At 45.0% G+C, this 27,977-nt stretch overlaps 2 protein-coding genes across 18 annotated transcripts; both read left to right on the top strand.

Annotated features, from left to right (window-relative positions):
* The first annotated feature begins 434 nt into the window (after positions 1 to 434).
* Positions 435 to 9,644, top strand: LOC103649581 (uncharacterized). 14 transcript variants are annotated; one of them, XM_035966041.1, is made up of 13 exons: positions 435 to 2,031; positions 2,121 to 2,172; positions 2,345 to 2,467; positions 2,595 to 2,670; positions 3,656 to 3,767; positions 5,134 to 6,491; positions 6,604 to 6,845; positions 7,033 to 7,129; positions 7,318 to 7,501; positions 7,582 to 7,663; positions 7,746 to 7,791; positions 7,863 to 7,953; positions 8,839 to 9,526. In XM_035966041.1, the coding sequence occupies exons 1-4, from the start codon at positions 796 to 798 to the stop codon at positions 2,654 to 2,656; spliced, it is 1,473 nt and encodes a 490-aa protein (XP_035821934.1). In that variant the 5' UTR covers positions 435 to 795; the 3' UTR covers positions 2,657 to 2,670; positions 3,656 to 3,767; positions 5,134 to 6,491; positions 6,604 to 6,845; positions 7,033 to 7,129; positions 7,318 to 7,501; positions 7,582 to 7,663; positions 7,746 to 7,791; positions 7,863 to 7,953; positions 8,839 to 9,526. The 14 variants fall into 14 exon arrangements, with proteins under 14 accessions (XP_035821934.1, XP_035821933.1, XP_035821929.1 ...); XM_035966040.1 differs by lacking the exon at positions 3,656 to 3,767 and having other exon boundaries at positions 439 to 2,031; positions 9,088 to 9,160; positions 9,260 to 9,528; XM_035966036.1 differs by lacking the exon at positions 3,656 to 3,767 and having other exon boundaries at positions 439 to 2,031; positions 8,839 to 9,160; positions 9,260 to 9,526.
* A 12,632-nt stretch (positions 9,645 to 22,276) lies between these two features.
* Positions 22,277 to 26,864, top strand: LOC109939250 (GDSL esterase/lipase At5g45910). Of its 4 annotated transcripts, none has more exons than XM_020551235.2 (6): positions 22,277 to 23,804; positions 24,753 to 25,271; positions 25,383 to 25,595; positions 25,725 to 25,873; positions 26,005 to 26,284; positions 26,385 to 26,864. In XM_020551235.2, exons 2-6 carry the CDS (start codon positions 24,830 to 24,832, stop codon positions 26,672 to 26,674), a joined length of 1,374 nt encoding a protein of 457 aa, XP_020406824.1. In that variant the 5' UTR covers positions 22,277 to 23,804; positions 24,753 to 24,829; the 3' UTR covers positions 26,675 to 26,864. The 4 variants fall into 4 exon arrangements, with proteins under 4 accessions (XP_020406824.1, XP_020406822.1, XP_020406825.1 ...); XM_020551233.2 differs by having other exon boundaries at positions 22,277 to 24,495; XM_020551236.2 differs by having other exon boundaries at positions 22,277 to 25,271; positions 26,392 to 26,864.
* The last annotated feature ends 1,113 nt before the right edge of the window (positions 26,865 to 27,977 follow it).

The raw sequence follows: 27,977 nt of genomic DNA, 5'->3' as shown, positions 1-27,977 counted from the left end.
AGACAACTAAACAATCTAGCTAATAGTTCAACTATTAACTACTTTTAGCGAATTAACTAGTAGTTAGCTATATATTTATTGCATGGCTAATTTTACTATAGTTTTTTAGCTAGCTAACTATTAGCTCTAATGCACTCAAACATCTCGTATCTGTAAAGCTATCACATAAAAGTATATGGACAATGGGTACAACAAATATGGCTAGATTCACTTAAAAATAATAGAAAAAGATCATTATCTCCTAAAATGCCATAGTCAATGTACGTATGAGCCATATTGATGTCCTTAAACTGTCTTCAATGGATAAGGTAAAATAGAGTATACATAACTGGTAGATAACATTGTTTATCATTGTTTAAAGAGTAAAGTTTGAAATAAAAATAAGGTAAATAATAAGATATGAGATTTGCAAGATGGCCGTACCTCCACATCAACTTGTTGGCTCGTTGTATTGTTAATTTGTGAGGGCAGAATGTTGAATAAAAGGAACCAAGATCATAATATTTTTTTACTAGCAATGGAAAGGAGAGGAGCAAAAGAGGGAGCCAAAACATAGCAAGGAAAAGGAAAAAGAAAATGATCCTCTCTCCCCAGCACTTGCGACAGGTACTAGCAGGCTAGCGGCTGCCTCCCTTGTCCCCACCGGCCGCCACCACCACCACCACGGCACCACCACACCGACCCCCTTCCCCTCCCCTCTCCCTGTCGTGCGGTGCCTCCTCCGCCCAAATCCCCAAATCCGCGCCTCCGATCCGCCGCCGTCCACGATCTGCCGCAGCCGTTGACCCGCTAAAAATGGCCTCCGGGCCGCCCTCGCCATCCGGCAAACCCTACTCGCGCAAATCTCACGCCAGCTCCAAGGCTCCCAGCGTCCCTTCCTTCGACGCCCACAACGGCCAGCTCCTACCCACCGTCACCTTTTCGCTGCCCTCCACGACCACCGCCCGCCGGGAGCTGCGCCGCCGCCTCTCTTCCGAGCTCTCCCAGGTGCGCGCCGCCGTCAAGCGCCTGAACTCCCTCCCGGCTCCCGCCCCCTCCTCGGCGCTCTCTGCCACCGACCCCTCCACGCCGCATCCGCCGTACCCGCCGGCGTCCAAGCACAAGTCTAAGAAGGGCGGCGGAGTCCCGCAGCCGCACCTCTCGGCGGAGGCGCGGCGCAAGCTCTACGCGCCCGTGTTCAAGACCTGCGCCGCTCTGCTCTCCAGGCTGATGAAGCACAAGCACAGCTGGGTGTTCAACAAGCCCGTAGATGCGAGCGCGCTTGGCCTGCACGACTACCATACAATCATCACCAAACCCATGGACCTCGGCACAGTCAAGTCAAAGCTAGGTGCCGGGCAGTACAAGTCACCACGGGAATTTGCAGGTGATGTGCGTCTGACGTTCCAGAACGCCATGACGTACAACCCCAAGGGCCAGGACGTGCACTTCATGGCCGAGCAGCTGCTTAACATGTTCGAGGAGAAGTGGCCGGAGATTGAGGCTGAGATAGCTCAGCTATCACCACAGCCTCCTACACCATCCTCAGCAGCACCCAAAAAGCCAAAGCCAAAGGAGATAGATAATTCTAGGCCGTTAGAGAGGTCTGATTCGACAGTTCATGCTGCCGGGATAGAAGCTACCCCGAAGACACACACTGGCAGACCCCAAGTTTTAAAGAAGCCCAAGGCAAGGGAGCCCAATAAGAGGGATATGACATTCTGGGAGAAGCAGCGGCTTAGCAATAACCTCCAGGATTTGCCACCAGAGAAGCTAGACAATGTTGTTCAGATCATAAAGAAGAGGAACTTGTCACTCAGCCAGCACGACGATGAGATTGAGGTTGATATCGATAGCTTTGATGTTGAAACATTATGGGAGCTCGATAGATTCGTGACAAACTATAGGAAGAGTATAACTAAGAATAAGCGGAAGGCTGAGCTTTCTGCGGTAAGGCCGGATGAAGCTGATCCTGATCAGGAGCCGGAGAAGGTAGAACATGTGAGGCAGGGCAAGGCGGATCAGGATCAAATTCCTGCAGTACAAGAACCGGTATGATTATGGTTGATAGTATTCAGTGCCATCACTAAATTTTATGGAATATTGCACGTGCGGTTCTCACTGTTGTCTTTCCGTTACAGATTCCAGAACCAGAAACAGTTGATGTTGATCCACCTAAGGAAAGTGCAGCAGGTGGGCCAGTCGTGTGTCTTTGGACCATTGTTTTTATCACTATAAACGTCTTTTGTTTGTTTGAGAAAAGAACAAATGCACCATTAGAATCATTCTTGTAATGCAACAGTGCTTTTGGTTATAATCCACTTCTATTGTGACTGAAAAAACAACTAAGCTTACGTAACTACAGATGATAATGAGAGATGTGTGGGTGAATCATCACCTGGTCATTTGGAAGATCAGAAGGGAGAGAATGCTGGTAGATCAAGTAGTTCTGGAAGCTCTAGCAGTGACTCGGGTTCATCCTCTAGTGGTAAAGTTTTCTTATTTGAAGATATTGTAACAAGAAAACTTTTGGATTCTGTATTTTTCTTTCATATTATCGTTTGGTTTGGAAGTATTTGGAGAACAAATGAATTTATCATAGGAAACATGTGCAGATACGGACACAGATAGTTCATCAGCAGATGGTTCTGATGCTGGGCAATCACCCAGAACGTAGCATCTATAAGCCAGGTATATTCTGCATTAATGCAGCAATCATTTGCATTTAATGTCCAATAACTTTGGTAAATTCTTCAAGACCAGTTAACTTTTTTTGGAGCTGCAAACCACTATAACTACCAAGTGCGCGGAGAAAAAAATTATGTCTTTTATGGAACTAGCTTAATTAGTTTCATGCTTTTTCTAGAAGGCTTTTGGGTAAAACTTTCTCGTCTGATTTACAAAGGATGCTAATGTTTCTTATTGTTAAGTTCACATGAGCAAGCCGAATTCATCTTCTGGGCTTCTGGCTCATGTATTGTGTCTTGCTCACCGATGAATCTTAATATTTTATCCCTTCTCAACAAAACATTGGAATTCGGAAGACCAATATGATACATTATGCCTTCGTATAAGTTTAAATATACACTAGTGAAAATGTGAGTCATTGGCTTTGTCCTCTAGTTATTTGCACAGAACATGTGTAGGAAATAAATGTTTTGGCTTGGTGGTGACTTTCTTGGTTGTTCTGACTAGAGAAATGAAAGAATAGCCTCCGTAGTTGGCTTGTAAGTAATAATCAAGAAGTGCTTATAGTTGCTATAATCTGTGACATTGTTCTACTGAATAAAAGTAACTATGGTTCAACTAGAGTCACCGATCACATGATTTAATGGGATAATGCTTTTACTACTGTGATCTTAAAATGACACACATTAGTTTTCTTAACCTATTAGAAAGTATATCTGTTGGTTGCAGAAACATTTTTAGGATAAGGATTCGAGATATTCAACAACAACAAAACCTTTTTGTCCCAACAAGTTGGGCTAGTCTAGAGTTGAAACCCAACAGAAACCATAAGTCAAGGTTCAACCACATGGATAGTTATTTTTCATGTACTCCTATTCAAGGCTAAATCTTTGGTTATATTTCATTTCTTCAAGTCTTTTTTTACTGCCTCTTTCCATGTCAACTTCGGCCTACCCCTGCCTTTATTCCCATTGCTATTGTGCCTTAGAATTTCACTATGCACAAGTGACTCTGGAAGTCTCTGTTGGACATGTCCAAACCATCTCAACTGCTTTGGACAAGCTTTTCTTCAATTGGTGCTACTACCCCTAGCCTATCACGTATGTCATCATTTCAGACTCGATTCCTTCTTGTATGACCATAAATCCAACACAACTTGCGTATTTCCGCAATACTTGTCTCCTGAACATGTCGTCTTTTAATAGGCCAACATTCCGCACCATATAAAATAGTAGGTTTAATCGCCGTCCTATAAGGATTCTACATAAATTGTAAATGGTTGTCCAAGTGTTCACATGAATCACATAGCACAGTTATTTATGTTTTTTTCCTGCATGCATAGTCCAATACAGTGGATATTGGGTGTCAACTGCTCATTTTCTTGCATAGTTAGTGTCACATGCTCATATTTGAAGTGACACATTGTATTGTACATATATGCTGGTTTAATGTTGTTCTGTTAATTTGTAATATGTTTGATTAGTGTACTGTTATGAACCTAACTGTTCTTAATTGAAAATGTTCAAAATGATGAACTTCTGTACATGTTCTGACACTTTCATACTTCTCATCTTTTATAGTTCATACTGCTTTCAATTTCGAACCAGGCATATAAACTTGACCAGATGTCAAGTGATACAGTTGACCTTGGAAACTATATTAGCACCTTGTGTATAGATTGTTTTTTCTTGGCACATCTTTGTATTTGTTTTGTAGTGAGTACTCTAGCTCTAGCTGTCCACTTTGTGTTGAGCTGAAAGTTACTAGACTTATGATCCAAACCGATTTGCTCTTTGCCTTTTGTTCTTGCTAGCCAGGTTTTTGGTATTGATATTTCTGCATCTTTATCAATTGTATAGCTGCTGCTTTTTGGCATATGCAGAATTGGTTGTTTGTTATTCAAATTCTAACTATATTTGGAAAATTGAGAGGGGAGGTATTCTTATCGTAGTTGATTGAAGTTTACCTGCTCTTCCTTTTGAGGATTTCAAGTAGGTTTGCTTGGTATAATTTACCATTTTCATCATTTAGGAAGTACCAGGTGTGCAATAGTGTAACGGCACACATGTGCGCAAACTTAATGTCACCCTCTTATCCAGCCTGAATGGCCTAGGTGAGAGGTGGAAATCCCCACATGTGCACAAATGTAGCATAAATTGCTTGATTTGATACATTACCACAAGGTGCACTAAGTTTAAACTGTGTAATTGACTGGATTTTGTTATATTTACTGTTGTTGTTGCGAGGTGCTTATGCCTTGCTCTCTCTCTGTGTCATTTATAGCTATTATTTTAGCTAGTATTTTTATTGTTTCACTACTCATTTTGCATAGAACTTTGTTGCCCTTAAAACAAGTTTTAGCAAATCATGGTATGGAATAAATAAACTGATTCAATTGTTAACTAGTTTCATGATCACATTAATCATGAATGATGAATCTGACATGTAAAACTTGCTTCTACGCAGATGTTGATGGGGGCACTGGAAACCATAACACCTTAGTTCAAGAAAGGATTCTAGCATGAATTTATGGGGTGAGATTGCTGTAAATTTTGGCCATGTAGGAACTCTAACCAGTGCCATGCTGTTTGTCGTTTTGTTGACGAAGTGGATCCCCAGGATAGCACATGCACGGATTCACCTGTACAACTGTCAGCAGTTGTGTACTTACTGTAGAGTGTGCCGTATTTACCTAGTCGCCGAGCTGGAAGTTACCTCAACATATTGGAATTGGATAGGAGGAAACCTGAAAACTGGGGCAGGTAGTGGAACATGCGGTGAGGTGAAGACCAGGAACCTGGAGGCCTCGCCCTGTTGTAAGATTGTACAATTGTTATAGCCGTGTAATTCCTGTCGGTGTTTGCATCAGCATTAGTTTTTCTTTATAAAAGGTTTGCAGCATTGCCATTGATTTCTCTCTCTTATTGCCCCGGGACAGCTGGGGACAGATAGGACATGGATGTTTCCTTGTGTCCTCTCTCGTCTCTATAATCTTGAGTCTTTAATCTTAAGAGATAATTTGGGATAACACTAGGTAGTCCCTTTTCAACCTCTGACTTTGAACCAAACAAACTTATTTAAGTATCGTCCTATCCCGTCCTGTTCTGTCGTTACAATCAAACGCACTTTAATTGAGCTGCTTGTGTGCTCCAGTCCATGGGATCGGTGAAGGAGAAGCATCTAGTAATTTGAATGGTGATCTAATGCCTTGCTATAAGAAAACACCCCAAGTAGGAGCTCCATGGGTTTTCTTTTTCATGATGAAACTCTCACGTCCACCGTCGGAGTATCATACATCCCTGAAAAAATTAGCAGCAATTGTACAAGGGATCGCGAAAAAGCAGGCTAGAGTGTTTCCTGTTTCGTTTGTTCGGCGGCCTCTTCGGCTCTTCCCGGTGGGGACGCGAGCGCGAACACATCGCGTTATCCCCGGCTCCGGCCAAATGCTCCCGCTTCGCCGCCTACCGCCGCTCCCACTGCCACGCGGTCCCGCACCCCGCCGCCTGCTATCGGCCGCGGCATCCGCGGCCGCCGTCTCGCCGCTTCCATGGCCAGGCCTCAGCGCCTGGCGCCGGGCGCCGCCCAGCGACCTCCGCACGTGGGGCCCGAACGGTCCCTGCGCCTCCGGCGACGTCGATGAGCCGGCTGCTGACGCCGGTGCGGCCTCGTCGCTGGCGGAGATGGGGGCGCTCGTGCTGTCCACCGCCGACCCCCTCGCCAAGGCACGGCGCACCCACGCCGCCTTCTCCCGGTGGGCCGCCGGGCTCCCCATCGGCCAGGCGACGGCCCCCGACCACCCCGCCAGGCCCGATAAGCCCCTCGTGGTACACCCTCTCGGCTACTCGTGCACCTCCTCCCTCCGATCCTCGTCTTAGGTTGAGGCGTTTCGTCGAGCAGGTGGCGATGGGTGACCGGGCGTTGCCGCTCTCTGTGCAGGTGACGCAGAAGGAGATTACCACGCACAAGGAGATGGGGGTGCCGCTCAACGCGTACATGCTGCACAACCTGGCGCACGTCGAGCTCAACGCCATCGACCTCGCATGGGACACCGTCGTGCGGTTCGCGCCGCTCAGGGATACGCTGGGGGACGGCTTCTTCGCGGATTTCGCGCGTGTGGCCGATGACGAGAGCCGACATTTTCGCTGGTACTCGCAGCGGCTAGGGGAGCTTGGGTTCAGGTTAGTGGCGCAAAAGATGCAGCACCAGCTACCTACCTTTTTCATGTGTCGAGTGGCGCAAAAGATGCAACATCAGCTACATCACAAGTCTAATACTGTACACGTGTGTCTGATAAATACAACGAACCGTTACATTTTTTAGTGAACAATGAGCTATCTAACAGTGATCACCGTATCTTGTGGACAGTTATGGTGATATGCCTGTTCACAATCTTCTGTGGAGGGAGTGTGCAAAGTCCTCAAGTGACGTTTCTGCACGATTGGCAGTGATTCCTTTGGTCCAGGTGCCACATCATTGTCGCTTCCTTCTGTGTGATGCTTGTCCTGTGTATATGCTTTATTTTTGTAGCTGAACTTAATAGTCTTCAGTCTTTACTTAGTAGTTGTAGTTTATGTTTTAGGTGAGAATGCTTGTTGAAGAACTTTACATTGTTAAAATTGACCAATATGTTGATTATTAGAACCTTGATAGGAAGCCAGAGGTCTCGATGCTGGACCAAGGTTAGTCCAAAGGTTATCTGGTTTTGGGGACCATCGATCTGCAGACATTGTGGCAAGAGTAGCAGAGGAAGAGCTTGCACATGTTTCTGTAGGTTTGTATTGGTTTCTCAAAGTATGCCAAATGATGGGTCGTGAACCAGGCGATACTTTCAAAGGTTTGCCTTCCTAATTTTATAGTGTGATATATGCTTATACAAGATCATGCTAACTAATGGAATGTTCACTTAAACATTAGACTTGATAAAGGAATACAGTGTTGTACTGAAGGGTCCATTTAACTATCCGGCTCGTGATGAAGCTGGTATACCCCGAGAATGGTAATTTCTGTCTAGCATGGCGTAAGTCTGTAATCATTCACATCTATAGGAGATTAGGAGGTTAATGTTTATATTATTTCAGGTATGACGAGAAGTTCAAACAAGAAGCAGCACAAAAACTTTCAGAGGTTAGAGACTGTCATAGTTTTTTCTGATGATGTTTTGCTATGGAGCTAAACTGGCTATATGTTCTTGGCAGGTCCATGATAGATTAGCTTGTATTGTTGAGATGGAGAAAGAGAGTGCAAGTTTGAATGACTAAGTGCCACTTGATGTACATGGGAGATTGGGTAGGCGCTCTACTAATTATTTACCATATTTAAAGCAGTCTTCTTAACCCTGAAAACTACAAAATATCTCATTAGCCATATTCTGTTGCCTCAATCAAATAGATAAGAAGCTTGCATATGGCAGACCAATAGCGCCCACTACTTGATTCAAGCCATTTGTTTCCTTCTTAGATAATTCTTATGAATATTGTATTATCTCTAGAAATAAATCTAGAGAGGGAGAATCCTGAAAGAAAAGCCCATTTGTACCTTCACTACGGGCACATGATCCATACTAATCTCCTATCAATGTCATTCAGTTCCCCTAAGTCAACGATTCCAATCTCTAACCTTGCTAACGGTCTCGTTGAAATTATCTCGTCCCGTTTGGATGTTGATATTGGAGCGCATGGAATTGAATTGGGTTCAGTACCAAATCAATCATGGTATTGAAATGAGATATAATTCTAATTGTTTGGATGTCACTGAATTGGAGTTCGTACTTGTGCGGTCGAATTCCACGCAATATAGAGGGATGACGCTACGTACTGGGAGAGGGAGTTTCTAGTTATAGTCCAATTCCAGGAAATTGGATTCTAATTCCAAATCTCAATTCCATGTGCAACCAAACAACATAATTTAGGAAAGTTGATTCTAATTTTCAATTCTGTGCTCCAATATCTACATCCAAACAGGGTGTAAATGCTCCCTGCACATAGCTCCACATTTAATGACAAACGATAGGATGTCACCGTAAGCTAACTCAACAACAACAAGAAAAGTCATAGTCCCAATCAAGTTGGGGTAGACACATGGATAACTGTTATGCACTCCTGTTCACTTAGTATGGTATCATATTTCTTGTTGGGTAGCATTGAATAAAGTCTTTCAACTTAACGATTCTAGGTTTTGTCTGGCTGGAGTGGAAAGATTAACGAATCATCAAAGTGTGTACCTACCAGTGGATGCTTGGAAAGTTTTCTGCCGTCGGATGGGAAACCAGATATTGTAGGCCTGGAGCCGTGAACTAATACCATTAGGATGCTGGGTTACTTTTTTTTTGGAAACTAGACGCTGTATTACTTGGATGTATTATTTGGAACAACACTGACGGTGGATTGGTATGATACATGTCCATTCTTCATTCTACTGCAGGCTTAGCGAGTGCCAAATGTTGTGTTCAGCCCTCTGATCTATGATCTGAACAAGCAGTTATATTGACTGTACAGTGAGTACCAAATGCTCGTGGGCGCCCATGATGCCTATCACCCTATAGCACCTTTTTTTGTCTTTACTTGACCCACTTTGTTTTTAAACTAACTCTCAGCTTCCAAAGTTATTGATGCTCCATAAATCATGAGTGATCCCATGATTTTTGTTTCTTCTCCAAGATAAGATGTATCCTGCTCAGATTAGAATTAAAGATATGTCTCTCCCTTCTTTTAGCATTGCTCTTATTGTTAAAAGAGCTTTCAGTTGTTTTTTGCAGTCATGGCTGTTTCAATTTTTGTGAGCTAGGGCCCTTGCCCATGTATACCAGTGCTAAACTGCTGACATAATTCCTCAGTAATCCCTCATAAGATGTTTCAGCTTTTATAGGTATGATGTTTTTACTATGGATCTAAATACAGTGCATATCTTAAGTATACAGTAAAAGCTACGTATCTCGTCTTGTACTTTGGAATGGAGGGAGTACCAGATAAATTTCGTGACTTTGCGAGTCCAGTGGTAATAATCATATGATTATATTGCCCTTTTCGTATGCATATGTTCTGTGACCCAATTCCCATTCTTATGTTTCTGTGCTACATGATTCTGCTTGAAAGCATCTGTAATCTGTACGACCACTAAACAGTGGAAATTTATATTTGTCCACATTCATCCTGAGGGTTTTCGAGTGTGGACGTCGCCCTTGCACACTTTGTAGGAGTACATATAAATACTGCCTCCATCCTAAAATACAGTTCTTTTTAGTCCACTTTTTTTCTATCTATATTCGTTCAAATGGTAATGAATATAGACATACATGCAAATTACATTCATATGTTACCAAATGAATATATAATTAGTGTAAAATGAATATCAAATCAACATGTGCCCAATAGGCAAGAATTCCCTCTTGCTCTTGAATGTACTTTTAGCTGAAGAAAAAAGCAGGAGAGATACTAAGGAGGGAGATATATAGCTCCAAGGCAAAGAGCTAGTAGTTGCCCCTTCACTCAGCATTCACGAGGGTACCGTATGTGTGTAGTGTAGCCCTATTGTCCACATCTGACAAATCTGGTGATACTATAATGGCTAGTTTTAAAACTAGCCGTTAACAGTAAGAAACCTTTGATGGTTGAGTATACATGTCCAAACGTGCCGCCCGGCCCGGGCACGCACTCGGCCCGGCCCGATTGAGGCGTGCCTGGCCCGGCACAGGCAGACTTCGGGTCGTGCCGGGCTAACCCGGCGTGCCGGACTCTCGGCCCAGGCACGGCCCGATAGGTATTCGGGCGGGCCGGGCCGTACCATTGTACTGGTCAGCCCAGTGGTACAGGGCCGAGCCTGGCACGAAAATCACAAAAATCACATATATAATTATATAACAGAATTTACAATAAACACAAAAAACGACACAAGAAATATATTAATGAGCTGTTCGTGCAATGCTGCCTCATTAAAAACCTTCCTAGGTAAAAACTCACACCTCGTGAGAAAACCCTAGGAAGGAAAAAAGAGTGCAGCCAGCTCAAATTTATAATGTTCATAGTCCAATGTTCAATACAACAAGTCACAAGTCACAACTCACAAGAAATAGAGACAAAGGATAAGATTACAAGTTACAATAATTCACTCTTGAACCCTTGACTGACTTCCTTGTTGTCCTCCATCATCGTTTAAGCTTTCAAGGACAGATTCTATTTCTAGTGTGTCCTTCTCAAGATTGTGTTGCATGTGTAAATCTGCTAACTCCCAGTCTTTGATGCATGATAGAACCTCCACCATGTCCGGTGTGAGCCGTCGACGACGTTCCTCAATCACCCTGCCAACCTAAAAGTAGATTCTGAAGATATAGTAGAAGCAGGAACTGTCATGACATCCTTAGCTAGTATAGATAGAACAAGATAAGTAAGTTTATGCCCATGCCACCAACCCAGAATGCTGAAACTGTCATCAAATTGATTGACAGTATCACTATCAAGGTATGCAGACAACTCAGACTGAGCAGTAGTAGGACAGGAAGAATTAGATGCAACATTACTACCAGAACCAGATCTCCTACCACTACCAATATCATCATCACCATATATGTCATCCCAGGCAGATTTGTTCTTACCCTCAGTTGTGGATGATGGTTCATGTACACGTAAGCGCACATCACCAAACTTTGTGTCATAAATCTGATAAAGTTTAGTTAACCCTTTCCTCACATCCTGAGGAAGTCTAGAATAATCTGTACCAGTAAAAGCTGATAGGCGCTGTAGTGGTTTATGAAAACCTCTCATCTTAGCTCTAGGATCTAGTATGAAAGCAAAAGCATATAGAATGGGTATATCTCTCCAATATTTGAAATATTTATCTTTCATTTGAACAACAGCTTGCCTCAGTAGTGTATCATTTTCAAAAGCATTCAAGTGTCTAGCAATTTTAAGTATTTGATGCAACATTAATGGAGCAGTTGGGTAGTAAACACCAGACAAAATAACAGTAGAATCATAGAACAGTTGAAGACATGATAACAGTTTCTCAGCAACATACCAGTGGTTGTTAGTTAATAAAGGGGTACCATCAGATGCCAAAGTATAATTAGTTTGGATGAAGACAGAAAATGTGCTTTTGTGTGGCATAAGGTGTTTCAGCATTAAAAAAGTTGAGTTCCACCTAACATCCATATCCACACCAAACTTTCTAGGACAAATACCCATACTTAAACAGTAACTCTTGTATGCAGCAATTCTTTGGTTTGATGAATTCAAAAAGTTTATGGCAGTTCTAAAGTCCTCAAGATAATGTTTTACTCTTTTCAAACCTGACTTTACTATTAGATTAATAATGTGACATGCACAACGTTGATGCAAAAGAATGGAAGACAATTCATCATCATCAACATCAGTTAGAGCTCCAAGATAACCAGAAAACAATGGTTTAAGATAATACATAGCAGTTTGATTAGAGGAAGCATTGTCAAGAGTAATAGCAAATATTTTATCACATAAACCATACTCATCAGCAACCATGTTAACACGTTCTGCTATATTATTTCCAGAATGTTTCACATCTATGAGCCTAAGACCAATCAACCTTTTTTCTAGCTCCCAATTCGAATTCACAAAGTGAGCAACAACAGAAATGTAGTCCTCTTTAGCTTTACCATTCCAAATATCAGAAGTTAGAGCAACTGATGAAACAGATTTAAATGACTCAATAAGCTTAAGCACACGTTCATTGTAAAGCTTAATTAGATCCCTAGCTGTTGTTTGCCTAAGTGACTTCACAAATTTAGGATTATGTGCTTTAGTAATGTACTCTTGAAAAGCATCAGATTCACCAAACCATAAAGGCAAATCCTCTCTAGCTATCAAACGACATAATTCAGTTCTAGCAACAGCATTAGAGTATTCCCATCGAACTAGAGAACCATCAGGATTATACTTAAGAAGAGACTGAACAATGCCACTACGTTGTTGTTCCTTTTTAGCATTGCAATTATGCCGAAGCAAATGGCCAGTCCCACAACTAGATTTAGCACTGAAGGTCTGCTTACAGTATTTGCAAAGGGCACCATACCTTACCTTCTTACCATTGATGAGATTAGTCAGCTCCTCAAAGTCATTCCAGACTTTGGATCTCTTCCTAGAGGCATTGACACTAGTACCAGTACCAGTACTGCTACCATCAGCAGCAGTGGGGGTGGGGCTAGTTGAGCCCATACCAGTTGAAAGGGAATTAGGCTTACACCTAGTCCCTAATTAATTTTGGTGGTTGAATTGTCCAACACAAACAATTGGACTAACTAGTTTGCCCAAGTGTATAGATTATACAGGTGTAAAAGGTTCACACTCAGCCAATAAAAAAGACCAAGTTTTGGATTCAACTAAGGAGCTATGTGGTAACCGAAGGCCCTCTGGTCTGGGAGCACCGGACTGTCCGGTGTACACCGAACAGTGTTCGGTGCACCACCGGACAGTGTCCGGTGCACCAGAGGACTCCAACTCGAACTCGCCACCTTCGGGAATTTCCGGAGGCGACTCGGCTATAATTCACCGGACTGTCCGGTGCGCCAAAGGGGGTCGGCCTCAGGAACTCGCCAGCTTCGGGAAAAGCCAACGGCTCGTCCGCTATAATTCACCGGACTGTCCGGTGTGCACCGGACTGTCCGGTGCGACTCCGGAGCAACGGTCATCTCCGCGCCAACGGCTCTCTGCCGTGCATTTAATGCGCGCTCTGCGCGCGCAGATGGCAGGCGCGCCCACTCCGGCACACCGGACAAGGAACAGTGCATGTCCGGTGTGCACCGGACACCCAGGCGGGCCCACAAGTCAGAAGCTTCAACGGCTAGAATCCAACGGCAGTGATGACGTGGCAGGGGCACCGGACTGTCCGGTGTGCACCGGACTGTCCGGTGCGCCATCGAACAGAGGACCCAGCCAACGGTCAAGTTTGGTGGTTGGAGCTATAAATACCCCAACCACCCCACCATTCATTGCATCCAAGTTTTCCACTTCCCAACTACTACAAGAGCTCTAGCATTCAATTCTAGACACACCAAAGAGATCAAATCCTCTCCAAACTCCACACAACGCTATAGTGATTAGAGAGAGTGATTTGCTTGTGTTCTTTCGAGCTCTTGCGCTTGGATTGCTTTCTTCTTTCTTGATCCATTCTTTGCAATCAAACTCACTTGTAAATTGAGGCAAGAGACACCAATCTTGTGGTGGTCCTTGTGGGAACTTTGTGTTCCAAGTGATTGAGAAGAGAAAGCTCACTCGATCCGTGGATCGTTTGAGAGAGGGAAGGGTTGAAAGAGACCCGGCCTTTGTGGCCTCCTCAACGGGGAGTAGGTTTGCAAGAACCGAACCTCGGTAAAACAAATCTCCGTGTCTCACTTGCTTATTCGCTTGGGATTTGTTTTGCGCCCTCTCTCGCGGACTCATTTCTTTATTACTAACGCTAACCCGGCTTGTAGTTGTGTTTATATTTGTAAATTTCAGTTTCGCCCTATTCACCCCCCCCCCTCTAGGCGACTTTCAATTGGTATCAGAGCCCGGTGCTTCATTAGAGCCTAACCGCTCGAAGTGATGTCGGGAGATCACGCCAAGAAGGAGATGGAGACCGGCGAAAAGCCCACTACAAGCCAAGGGAGCACTTCATCGGAAGAGTCCCGTACCAAGAGGAAGGAGAAGAAGAAGATCTCCTCCAACAAAGGGAAGGAGAAGAAATCTTCTTCTCACCACAAAGAGAAGAAGGAAAAATCTTCTTCCCACAAGCCGCACCGGAGTAAGAACAAGGAAAAGAGGATGAGGAAAGTGGTCTACTACGAGACCTACACTTCATCAACATCGACCTCCGACTCCGATGCGCCCTCCGTAACTTCTAAACGCCAAGAGCGTAAGAAGTTTAGTAAGATCCCCTTGCACTACTCTCGTACATCTAAACATTTACTTTCCGTCCCATTAGGCAAGCCACCAACTTTTGATGGTGAAGATTATGCTAGGTGGAGTGATTTAATGCGATTTCATCTAACCTCACTCCACAAAAGTATATGGGATGTTGTTGAGTTTGGTGCACAGGTACCATCTATAGGGGACAAAGATTATGATGAGGATGAGGTGGCCCAAATCGAGCACTTCAACTCTCAAGCAACAACGATACTCCTCGCCTCTCTAAGTAGAGAGGAGTATAACAAGGTACAAGGGTTGAAGAGCGCCAAAGAGGTTTGGGATGTACTCAAGACCGCCCACGAGGGAGATGAGCTCACCAAGATCACCAAGCGGGAAACGATCGAGGGGGAGCTCGGTCGGTTCCGGCTTCTCAAAGGGGAAGAGCCACAACACATGTACAACCGGCTCAAGACCTTGGTGAACCAAGTGCGCAACCTCGGGAGCATAAAATGGGACGACCACGAAATGGTTAAGGTTATTCTAAGATCTCTCATTTTTCTTAACCCAACTCAAGTTCAATTAATTCGTGGTAATCGTCGATATACAAAAATGACCCCCGAGGAAGTTATCGGGCATTTTGTTAGTTTTGAGTGCATGATTGAAGGCTCAAGGAAGATCAACGAGCTTGATGAACCCACCACATCCGGAGCTCAACCCGTCGCATTCAAGGCGACGGAAGACAAGAAGGAGGAGGCTACACCAACTCGACAACCAATAGACGCCTCCAAGCTCGACAATGAGGAAATGGCACTCGTCATCAAGAGCTTCCGCCAAATCCTCAAGCAAAGGAGAGGGAAAGATTACAAGTCCCACTCCAAGAAGGTTTGCTACAAGTGTGGTAAGCCCGGTCACTTTATTGCTAAATGTCCATTATCAAGTGATAGTGACAGGGGCGACGACAAGAAGGGGAGAAGAAAGGAGAAGAAGAGATACTACAAGAAGAAGGGTGGCGATGCCCATGTTTGTCGGGAATGGGATTCCGACGAGAGCTCAAGCAACTCCTCCGACGACGAGGACGCCGCCAACATCGCCGTCACCAAGGGACTCCTCTTCCCCAACGTCGGCCACAAGTGCCTCATGGCAAAGGACGACAAAAGGAAGAAGGTTAAATCTAACTCCTCCACTAAATATGAATCTTCTAGTGATGATAATGCTAGTGATGAGGAGGATAATTTGCGTTCCCTTTTTGCCAACCTTAACATAGCTCAAAAGGAAAAATTAAATGAATTAGTTAGTGCTATTCATGAAAAGGATGACCTTTTGGATTCCCAAGAGGATTGTCTAATTAAAGAAAACAAGAAACATGTTAAGGTTAAAAAGGCTTATGCTCTTGAAATTGAAAAATGTGAAAAGCTATCTAGTGAGCTAAGCACTTGTCGTGAGATGATTGACAACCTTAGGAATGAAAATGCTAGTTTAAATGCTAAGGTTGATTCACATGTTTGCAATATTTCAACTTCAAATCCTAGAGATGATAATGTTGATTTACTTGCTAGGATTGATGAGTTGAATACTTCCATTGCTAGCCTTAGAATTGAAAATGAAAAATTGCTTGCTAAGGCTAAAGATTTTGATGTTTGCAATGCTACTATCTCTGACCTTAGAACTAAGAATGACATGTTACATGCTAAGGTTGTAGAATTAAAATCTTGCAAACCCTCTACATCTATTGTTGAGCATGTATCTATTTGTACTAGATGTAAAGATGTTGATGTTAATGCTATTCATGATCATATGGCTTTAATTAAACAACAAAATGATCATATAGCAAAACTAGATGCAAAAATTGCCGAGCACAACTTAGAAAATGAGAAATTTAAATTTGCTCGTAGCATGCTTTATAATGGGAGACGCCCGGGCATTAAGGATGGCATTGGCTTCCAAAGGGGAGACAATGTCAAAATTAGTGCCCCTCCTAAGAGATTGTCCAACTTTGTTAAGGGCAAGGCTCCCATGCCTCAGGATAACGAGGGTTACATTTTATACCCTGCCGGTTATCCCGAGAGCAAAATTAGGAGAATTCATTCTAGGAAGTCTCACTCTGGCCCAAATCATGCTTTTATGTATAAGGGTGAGACATCTAGTTCTAGGCAACCAACCCATGCTAAGTTGCCTAAGAAAACTTCTAGTGCATCAAATGAACATAGTCTTTCATTTAAAACTTTTGATGCATCTTATGTTTTAACTAACAAATCCGGCAAGGTAGTTGCCAAATATGTCGGGGGCAAGCACAAGGGCTCCAAGACTTGTGTTTGGGTACCCAAAGTTCTTGTGTCTAATGCCAAAGGACCCAAAACCATTTGGGTACCTAAAGTCAAGAACTAAACTTGTTTTGTAGGTTTATGCATCCGGGGGCTCAAGTTGGATACTCGACAGCGGGTGCACAAACCACATGACAGGAGAGAAAAAGATGTTCTCCTCATATGAGAAAAACCAAGATCCCCAAAGAGCGATCACATTCGGGGATGGAAATCAAGGTTTGGTCAAAGGATTGGGTAAAATTGCTATATCTCCTGACCATTTTATTTCCAATGTTTTTCTTGTAGATTCTTTAGATTACAATTTGCTTTCTGTATCTCAATTATGTCAAATGGGCTACAACTGTCTTTTTACTGATGTTGGTGTTACTGTCTTTAGAAGAAGTGATGATTCAATAGCATTTAAGGGAGTGTTAGAGGGTCAGCTATACTTGGTAGATTTTGATAGAGCTGAACTCGACACTTGCTTAATTGCTAAGACTAACATGGGTTGGCTCTGGCACCGCCGACTAGCCCATGTTGGGATGAAGAATCTTCACAAACTTCTAAAGGGAGAACACATTTTAGGATTAACAAATGTTCATTTTGAGAAAGACAGGATTTGTAGCGCATGCCAAGCAGGAAAGCAAGTTGGCACTCATCATCCACATAAGAACATAATGACGACCGACAGGCCACTGGAGCTCCTACACATGGATCTATTCGGCCCGATCGCTTACATAAGCATCGGCGGGAGTAAGTACTGTCTAGTTATTGTGGATGATTATTCTCGCTTCACTTGGGTATTCTTTTTACAGGAAAAATCTCAAACCCAAGAAACCTTAAAGGGATTCTTGAGACGGGCTCAAAATGAGTTCGGCTTAAGGATCAAGAAAATTAGAAGCGACAACGGAACGGAGTTCAAGAACTCTCAAATCGAAGGCTTCCTTGAGGAGGAAGGCATCAAGCATGAGTTCTCTTCTCCCTACACTCCACAACAAAATGGTGTAGTGGAGAGGAAGAATAGAACTCTATTGGATATGGCAAGGACCATGCTTGATGAGTACAAAACTTCGGATCGGTTTTGGGCCGAGGCGGTTAACACCGCTTGCTACGCCATCAACCGGTTATATCTACACCGAATCCTCAAGAAGACATCATATGAACTCCTAACCGGTAAAAAGCCCAACATTTCATATTTTAGAGTCTTTGGTAGCAAATGCTTTATTCTTGTTAAGAGAGGTAGAAAATCTAAATTTGCTCCTAAGACTGTAGAAGGCTTTTTACTTGGTTATGACTCAAACACAAGGGCATATAGGGTCTTTAACAAGTCCACTGGACTAGTTGAAGTCTCATGTGACGTTGTGTTTGATGAGACTAACGGCTCTCAAGTAGAGCAAGTTGATCTTGGTGAGATAGGTGATGAAGAGGCTCCGTGCATAGCGCTAAGGAACATGTCCATTGGGGATGTGTGTCCTAAGGAATCCGAAGAGCCTCCAAGTACACAAGATCAACCATCCTCCTCCATGCAAGCATCTCCACCAACCCAAATTGAGGAAGAGGCTCAAGTTGATGAAAAAGAAGATCAAGCAAATGAGCCACCTCAAAATGATGGCATTGATCAAGGGGGAGATGCAAATGATAAAGACAAGGAGGATGAGGAACAACGACCGCCACACCCAAGAGTCCACCAAGCAATCCAACGAGATCACCCCGTCGACACCATCCTCGGCGACATTCATAAGGGGGTAACTACTCGATCTCGTGTTGCCCATTTTTGTGAACATTACTCGTTTGTTTCCTCTATTGAGCCACACAGGGTAGAGGAAGCACTCCTAGATTCGGATTGGGTGGTGGCGATGCAAGAGGAGCTCAACAACTTCACGAGGAATGAGGTATGGCATTTAGTTCCACGTCCTAATCAAAATGTTGTAGGAACCAAATGGGTCTTCCGCAACAAGCAAGATGAGCATGGTATGGTGACAAGGAACAAAGCTCGACTTGTGGCCAAGGGATACTCCCAAGTCGAAGGTTTGGATTTCGGTGAAACCTATGCACCCGTAGCTAGGCTTGAGTCAATTCGCATATTATTAGCCTATGCTACTTACCATGGCTTTAAGCTTTATCAAATGGACGTGAAAAGTGCCTTCCTCAATGGACCAATCAAGGAAGAGGTCTATGTTGAGCAACCTCTCGGCTTTGAAGACAGTGAGTATCCTAACCATGTCTATAAGCTCTCTAAGGCGCTTTATGGGCTCAAGCAAGCCCCAAGAGCATGGTATGAATGCCTTAGAGATTTCCTTATTGCTAATGGCTTCAAAGTCGGAAAGGCCGATCCTACACTCTTTACTAAAACACTTGGGAATGACTTGTTTGTATGCCAAATTTATGTTGATGATATTATATTTGGGTCTACTAACGAGTCTACATGTGAAGAGTTTAGTAGGATCATGACACAGAAATTCGAGATGTCGATGATGGGGGAGTTGAAGTATTTTCTAGGATTCCAAGTCAAACAACTTCAAGAGGGCACCTTCATCAGCCAAACGAAGTACACCCAAGACATCCTAACAAAGTTTGGGATGAAGGATGCCAAGCCCATCAAGACACCCATGGGAACCAATGGGCATCTCGACCTCGACACGGGAGGTAAGTCCGTGGATCAAAAGGTATACCGGTCGATGATAGGTTCTTTACTCTATTTATGTGCATCTCGACCGGATATTATGCTTTCCGTATGCATGTGTGCAAGATTCCAAGCCGACCCTAAGGAAGCTCACCTTACGGCCGTAAAACGAATCTTGAGATATTTGGCTTATACTCCTAAGTTTGGGCTTTGGTATCCTAGGGGATCCACATTTGATTTGATTGGATATTCGGATGCCGATTGGGCGGGGTGTAAAATCAATAGAAAGAGCACATCAGGGACTTGCCAGTTCTTGGGAAGATCCTTGGTGTCTTGGGCTTCAAAGAAGCAAAATTCGGTCGCTCTTTCCACCGCCGAAGCCGAGTATATTGCCGCAGGCCATTGTTGCGCGCAATTGCTTTGGATGAGGCAAACCCTGCGGGACTACGGTTACAAATTAACCAAAGTCCCTTTGCTATGTGATAATGAGAGTGCAATCAAAATGGCCGACAATCCCGTCGAGCATAGCCGCACTAAACACATAGCCATTCGGTATCATTTTCTTAGGGATCACCAACAAAAGGGAGATATCGAGATTTCTTACATTAACACTAAAGATCAATTAGCCGATATCTTTACCAAGCCTCTTGATGAACAATCTTTTAACAAACTTAGGCATGAGCTCAATATTCTTGATTCTAGGAACTTCTTTTGTTAAAATTGCACACATTGCTCATTTGTATACCTTTGATCATGTCTCTTTTATATGCTATGACTAATGTGTTTTCAAGTCTATTTCAAACCAAGTCATAGGTATATTGAAAGGGAATTGGAGTCTTCGGCGAAGACAAAGGCTTCCACTCCGTAAATCATCCTTCGCCGTTACTCCACGCTTCTCTCCATCATTTGGGGGAGAATTCAAAGCAAAAGGACCTTGTCTTTGGGAGAAATGAGCTCAAAGCAACAAGACCGGACTTCGTCTTTGGTATAATCTTAACTCATTTATTTATGACCAAAGGGGAAGATAGCACAAAGGCTCTAATGATTCCGTTTTTGGCGATTCATGCCAAAAAGGGGGAGAAGTGAGCCCAAAGCAAAAGGACCGCACCACCACCAATTTCAAAAACTTAAGTGTTGAATATTTTCAATTGGTGTCCTATTGTGTTCAAAAGGGGGAGGAAAGTAGTTTTTCAAAATAATATATCAAAACCCTCTTGAACACTAAGAGGAGAATCTCTTCTAGGGGGAGTTTTGTCAAAGGAAAAGCATGTGAAATAGGGGGAGAAAATTTCAAATCTTGAAGATGCTTTACAAAATCTTATTTATTTACCTTTGACTATTTGCAAAAGAACTTTGAAAAAGATTTACAAAAGATTTTGTAAAAACAAAACATGTGGTGCAAACGTGGTCCAAAATGTTATATAAGAAAGAAACAATCCATGCATATCTCATAAGTATTTATATTGGCTCAAATTCTAAGCAACCTTTGCACTTACATTATGCAAACTAGTTCAATTATGGACCTCTATATTTGCTTTGGTTTGTGTTGGCATCAATCACCAAAAAGGGGGAGATTGAAAGGGAATTAGGCTTACACCTAGTCCCTAATTAATTTTGGTGGTTGAATTGTCCAACACAAACAATTGGACTAACTAGTTTGCCCAAGTGTATAGATTATACAGGTGTAAAAGGTTCACACTCAGCCAATAAAAAGACCAAGTTTTGGATTCAACTAAGGAGCTATGTGGTAACCGAAGGCCCTCTGGTCTGGGAGCACCGGACTGTCCGGTGTACACCGAACAGTGTCCGGTGCACCACCGGACAGTGTCCGGTGCACCAGAGGACTCCAACTCGAACTCGCCACTTTCGGGAATTTCCGGAGGCGACTCGGCTATAATTCACCGGACTGTCCGGTGTACACCGGACAGTGTCCGGTGCGCCAAAGGGGGTCGGCCTCAGGAACTCGCCAGCTTCGGGAAAAGCCAACGGCTCGTCCGCTATAATTCACCGGACTGTCCGGTGTGCACCGGACTGTCCGGTGCGACTCCGGAGCAACGGTCATCTCCGCGCCAACGGCTCTCTGCCGCGCATTTAATGCGCGCTCTGCGCGCGCAGATGGCAGGCGCGCCCACTCCGGCACACCGGACAAGGAACAGTGCATGTCCGGTGTGCACCGGACACCCAGGCGGGCCCACAAGTCAGAAGCTTCAACGGCTAGAATCCAACGGCAGTGATGACGTGGCAGGGGCACCGGACTGTCCGGTGTGCACCGGACTGTCCGGTGCGCCATCGAACAGAGGACCCAGCCAACGGTCAAGTTTGGTGGTTGGAGCTATAAATACCCCAACCACCCCACCATTCATTGCATCCAAGTTTTCCACTTCCCAACTACTACAAGAGCTCTAGCATTCAATTCTAGACACACCAAAGAGATCAAATCCTCTCCAAACTCCACACAACGCTATAGTGATTAGAGAGAGTGATTTGCTTGTGTTCTTTCGAGCTCTTGCGCTTGGATTGCTTTCTTCTTTCTTGATCCATTCTTTGCAATCAAACTCACTTGTAAATTGAGGCAAGAGACACCAATCTTGTGGTGGTCCTTGTGGGAACTTTGTGTTCCAAGTGATTGAGAAGAGAAAGCTCACTCGATCCGTGGATCGTTTGAAAGAGGGAAGGGTTGAAAGAGACCCGGCCTTTGTGGCCTCCTCAACGGGGAGTAGGTTTGCAAGAACCGAACCTCGGTAAAACAAATCTCCGTGTCTCACTTTCTTATTCGCTTGGGATTTGTTTTGCGCCCTCTCTCGCGGACTCATTTCTTTATTACTAACGCTAACCCGGCTTGTAGTTGTGTTTATATTTGTAAATTTCAGTTTCGCCCTATTCACCCCCCTCTAGGCGACTTTCACCAGTACCAGCAACAGGAGCATCATCGTTGCCGATGCCGAGAAAGGCCCTTGCATCCTGCTCCTCGTTATGTGCCTCAAGTCGGTATTCCTCCGCATCATCCTCAGCGGCCGGATCCAGTTCCATGGCGACCACGGCTCCTCAACAACTGCGCGGCACCGGAACAAGACCGATACCTCCATTCAAAGTTCATACACAATGAGAATGACCTCAACATACTAACATCAATCAACAGATTTATTAAGGAGCAATCAACAGCATACCTAACGCAATCGGAGCACCGAGTCACCTTCTGGCTACTGGTCGCCAGCCGAGGATGAGGATGAGGAACACCAGAGGATGAGGATTGAGGAGCAGTGGAGCACCAGAGCAGGGAGTATTAAGGATTTAGGGTTAGGTAGGAATGTAGGATTAGGAAAACCAGAGCAGGGAGCACCGTAGTCGCGCAACCGAGGAGTGGATCGAGCACGGGAAGCCAAGGATCCAACACAGAGCGGATCTGGGGAGTGGGGACTTACCGGCGCCTTACCGAAGAACAGTTCTGGGGAGCGGATCTGGGGAGCGGATCTGGGGAGTGGATCGAGCACGAGAAGCCAAGGATCCAACACAGAGCAGTTCTGGGAAGCACCGTAGAAGGCCAGAAGGGGAAGAAGACGGGTGAGCCGGTGACTTACCGGTGAGGCGGTGACTCGGTGAGGTGGTGGCCCACGTCGACGACTTACCACCGGTGAGCAGGGCGGTGGCCGAGTGGGGACTGGGGAGGAGTGGAGCACCGCCACCGCTGAGGTCCACCGCCGTCGTGCGAAGCGAAAGCGAAGGGGATTAGGGTTAGGGGAACGGCGCCGCGTGGGGAGGAAGGAGTGACTGCGGTGGGTGCCTGGGGACTGGGGAGTGGGGAGCGAACGAGCGATCGAGCGGATAGGTATGGCCGTATGGGATTGGGGCCGCGGCATTTTTTTTAACGGGCCAGTGTCGTGCCGCCTGTTTCAACGGGCCGGGCCGTGCCAAGTACATCGTGCCGAGGGAGCGGCCCATACACGGCCCGGCCGTCGGGCCGGCCCGGCCCGGGCACGGTGGAGATCGGGTCGGGTCGGGTTGGTACCGGGTCAAAATCGTGTCGGGTTTTGGGCCAAACGGGCGGTCCGTACCGTTTGGACATCTATATGGTTGAGGTCCGATGCTCATAGGGCACGTCACGTCAGCTGAGTTGAGAGCCAACCACATACCGGACTCTCTCTGTGAATAGCTCCTATACAGTTTGGCTTTCGGATGAAAGCTCTATGTATAGTTTTGGTATTTGAGACAACTAGTAGACTAATCTTTACTATATAAGTATTCTGAATGAGATATGTTACGGTTCACATCCAAGGTTGATCAAGATTGACAACAAATGACGATTAAGTGTTCAACATGAAAAAGAGGTAGAAGGAAAGCAAAATGCAAAGACTCAAGAAAAAGGTATTGCTAGGACATTTTGTTTTTAACAAAAACAAGATGCGATAGTGTGTGATTGTATTAGGAAAAGTAGTCATACTATGCTATAAAAAAAGATCAAGAACTCAATGTCTTGTTTTTACTCAAAGTCTTTACCAAACAAGATGCTGTGTTTCCATTATCAAATTCAGAAGTGCCACCATTCCTACTAACATTCCCTCCATCCATCAAAGCATGCGCTAGTCTTATGCTGCGTGTCATTCCGATTGCTATGTGCTCTTCACCTCTGGCCACTAATGCTTTTTATAATGTGTTGATGGACCCTTAATGCTTAAAACACTAACTTGCTTGCTCTCCTATCCATATAATGTGCATGGTTTACTCTGTTTCAGACCACAATATCCTATCTGGTGCACTTGTGGATATATATGCTAAATAATTCACTGTGCGAGTAATCAGGACTGCACATTGTAGGTTCACTGAACTGCAGCTGAGACCTTTTTCTAGAAGCACTATGCCTTTACCATGCTTTGGGTGTCCAGGGACCAATGCAAAGAAAACATGATCGACCAGGGAGATAGTCTTTCTGTGCTAATTATGTGTTTATTATCTCCCATCTTTCAGCGGTAATGGCCGTCCTTGTCATTCTAGGAACTATGCTGTTATCTGCTCATCTCTAAGAGCAGGCCGTATGATCAAACACATTTTAGTAACTGTATGTATTTCTGCTCAATATCCAACGTACATGCATTCTTCTCTGCCATCTGGTTTTCCAATCAGCTTCTTCAAATTTTCAGTTTGTGTCGTGTATGATCTATGCATCTAATTATCATAGGAAAGAAACCGACTGATACATGCACAAAGAGAGGACAAATTTCCAGCGCGCACACAGAAAAGTTTAAATCCTCTGTTTTGAAAAGTGAAACTGGAGTGGTATTAGTTTTGAGTACACCATTTCTGTTCTTTTTTCAGGTCCTCACACTGTATTGCCACTGTACACAGAATTCCAATCACTAGATTAAAGATCTGCTCTGCTCATCAGCTCATACATGAGAGTTGACTCCTCCAGTGCTGATTCTGAAGGCCAGAGCAGCCATCCAAAAACGACACCTCAGGCGATGTCCACAGTGACGACGGCTTCTAGTCCACCCACGTACGCTTATAAATGGCAGCGTCTCTTCGCTGAACGCTGCAACCAAGCACGGATAGGAGTTTCAGGCATTCCGGGCGTCACGCATCTGATCAGAAATGCTAAGGGCGGTGGCGTTCGCCGTCTTCCTCCTCTCTCCGCCACTCGGCACCACGGCTGTTCGCAGAGCTACAACGCGATCTACAGCTTCGGCGACTCCATCGCCGACACCGGCAACCTCTGCACGGGCTCCGGCGGCTGCCCGTCGTGGCTCACCACCGGGCAGCCACCCTACGGCAACACCCACTTCGGCCACCCCACCGGCCGGTGCACCGACGGCCGGGTCATCCTCGACTTTCTAGGTATATATATATGCAGCACTGTGCAGTGTGCTTTATCCACAGCTATACATGCATGCATGTCATGCACCGATATGCATGGTTGGTAGTTACTGACATGCCGTGCGCGCGCAGCTGATCACTTTGGCCTGCCGCTTCTCCCGCCGTCTAAGGCGATCGGCGCCGGGGACGTCAGGAAGGGCGCGAACATGGCCATCATTGGCGCCACCACCATGGACCTGGAGTTCTTCAATAAGCACGGCCTCGGCAGCAGCATCTGGAACAATGGGCCCCTGGGCACCCAGATCCAGTGGTTCCAGCAGCTCATGCCCTCCATCTGCGGCGCCGGTGACGACCGTTTCACTCTCGTCGTGTGCCATCGCTAACCAAGATCATCAGGCGCGCGATTATCAGTGGATACGATGAATTAATCGTAGTGAATTAATAATGTGCCGTGCCGTATGTACTTGCGTGCAGATTGCCAGAGCTACTTCAACAGCTCCCTGTTCGTCGTGGGCGAGTTCGGGGGCAACGACTACAACGCGCCGCTCTTCGGCGGCAAGGCCATGGCCGAGGTCAGGAGCTACGTGCCCGAGATCGTGGACCGGATCGCAAGCGGCGTGGAGGTAGGTACTTAACGTTATCGCCTGCAAACGTAACACACAAGTACACAACATGTCGTCGTGACTCGTCATCGTTGCCGCCGCCGCCGGCCGGCCGCAACCTGAACGCGCACGCACGCACGCACGCTTTGCAGACGCTGATCGGGCTGGGCGCGGTGGACGTGGTGGTGCCCGGGGTGCTGCCGATCGGGTGCTTCCCGCTGTACCTGACGCTGTACCCGGGCTCGAGCAAGGACGGCGACTACGACGAGGCCGGCTGCCTCAGGAGCTACAACAACCTCTCCAGCTACCACAACGAGCTGCTGAGGCAGGCGGTGTCCGGGCTGCAGAGCAAGCACGGCGGCGGCGTCCGGCTCATGTACGCCGACTTCTACGCGCAGGTCGCGGACATGGTCCGGTCGCCGGAGAGCTACGGTACGTACGCACGCACGCACGGACACGGGTGGAGGTCGGTGACAGCAAGCTGATCGATGATGGATCCATTGATTGGGCTTGTGTGTCGTCTGTGATGGAGCATGCAGGGCTGCAATACGGGCTGAGAGTGTGCTGCGGCGCCGGCGGGCAGGGCTCCTACAACTACTACAACAAGGCGCGGTGCGGGATGGCCGGGTCGAGCGCGTGCGGCGACCCGGAGAAGTACCTGGTGTGGGACGGCATCCATCTCACGGAAGCCGCCTACCGTTCCATCGCGGATGGGTGGCTCAAGGGGACCTACTGCAGCCCCGGCATCCTGCGTCGTTGAGGACCTCGCCATGCATATCAATCACTCTATCTATCTATACGACTATAGTAATAATCAAATAATGTTAGGGCCGGATGAGACTGTGGTGGCAAAGAAAATTGACAGTTTCTCTATACTTTGTGCGCGCTACGGAAGGGTCGTCATTTCCGCTCTCCAATACCTTTGGCTAGGGAGAAATATCTTAAATATAATATAGGATTTAAATGTTTAATTTGAAGATCTAACTGAAAAAATAATAGATGGTGCATATGACATTTCGATATACATGGTACACGTATTAAACCATATGTATCCATTCTAGATCTAACGCTCTTCTTGCTACCAAGTATCACTTATAGGAAATAGCTCTCTATACATGCGGTAAAGTCTAATTTTTACAAGCGGTTATCAAGCGCCAGTGATATTAAAGTGACGGTCTCAAGAACCGCCTAGTAGAAACAACTTTTCGCTGGCGGTTTTTTAAAAAAAAAAACAGTCAGTGCAAATCGTGCATTTCTACAGGAAATTATATTCTACTGGCGATTCCTTATGAAAAAAATACATGTATAAATCCATGATTTCTACCGGTGATTTTATTAAGAAGTCGTTACTATAAACCTTTTTTATCCTAATATTTTGAGTTTTTTTTCAGATGGCTTCAGATGAAAAACATACCAAAATAGAAGTTGTATATCTTTAAAAGTTATAAAACTCAGCTCTCAAAATCACACCTAGATTTGTCAAATTTAAAATGCAAAATTCGCAAACGTCCTCGGGTGGAAAAATGATATAAAAATAAAAGCAGTAGAACTTCAAAAGTTATTCGACTTTGTACGTTTTCGTTCAAATTTGTTTGCATCATCAAACAACCAATTTATACTCGGGTTGTTCTAATACGTGAGCAACAAAACGTGCCACTAGCTTTGTAGTGCGCGAAAAAAAATGCCTTGGACCTAGCTAGCTAGAGTCAGGCTCTAATTAAAAAGAGAACTAGAGTTTGGATCTACATACTCGTACAAATTAACTCAAGAGGGCGTATGTTCAGCTTTGACCGCAGCATGTTCCCTGCTGCTGCACGCATCCAAGACCTAAAAAAAATGTTGGGCGGGGGAATACGAGAAGCATTGCACATGCATGCATGCGGCATATATAGCGGAGATTTCCAAACTAATCCGCATGTATGGAAACACGCGCGCGCGTTTGCAGATCCTGAATTCGTATTTATTTATTTATTTATTTATTTATTTATTTATTTATAGCGGACCCGAAATTTTCTTTGCATTGGAGTTGGAGATATGCTGCGGATGATCATCAGAATTACAGCAGCACCAGTATCGATTCGTTGTTTGAAGATCATGATCAAGAAACAGAAAAAAAAAATGAACG

This window comes from Zea mays, chromosome 3 (genome assembly GCF_902167145.1).
Source record: "Zea mays cultivar B73 chromosome 3, Zm-B73-REFERENCE-NAM-5.0, whole genome shotgun sequence".
Taxonomy (NCBI): domain Eukaryota; kingdom Viridiplantae; phylum Streptophyta; class Magnoliopsida; order Poales; family Poaceae; genus Zea; species Zea mays.
This window is presented reverse-complemented; position numbering and strand designations above follow the sequence as displayed.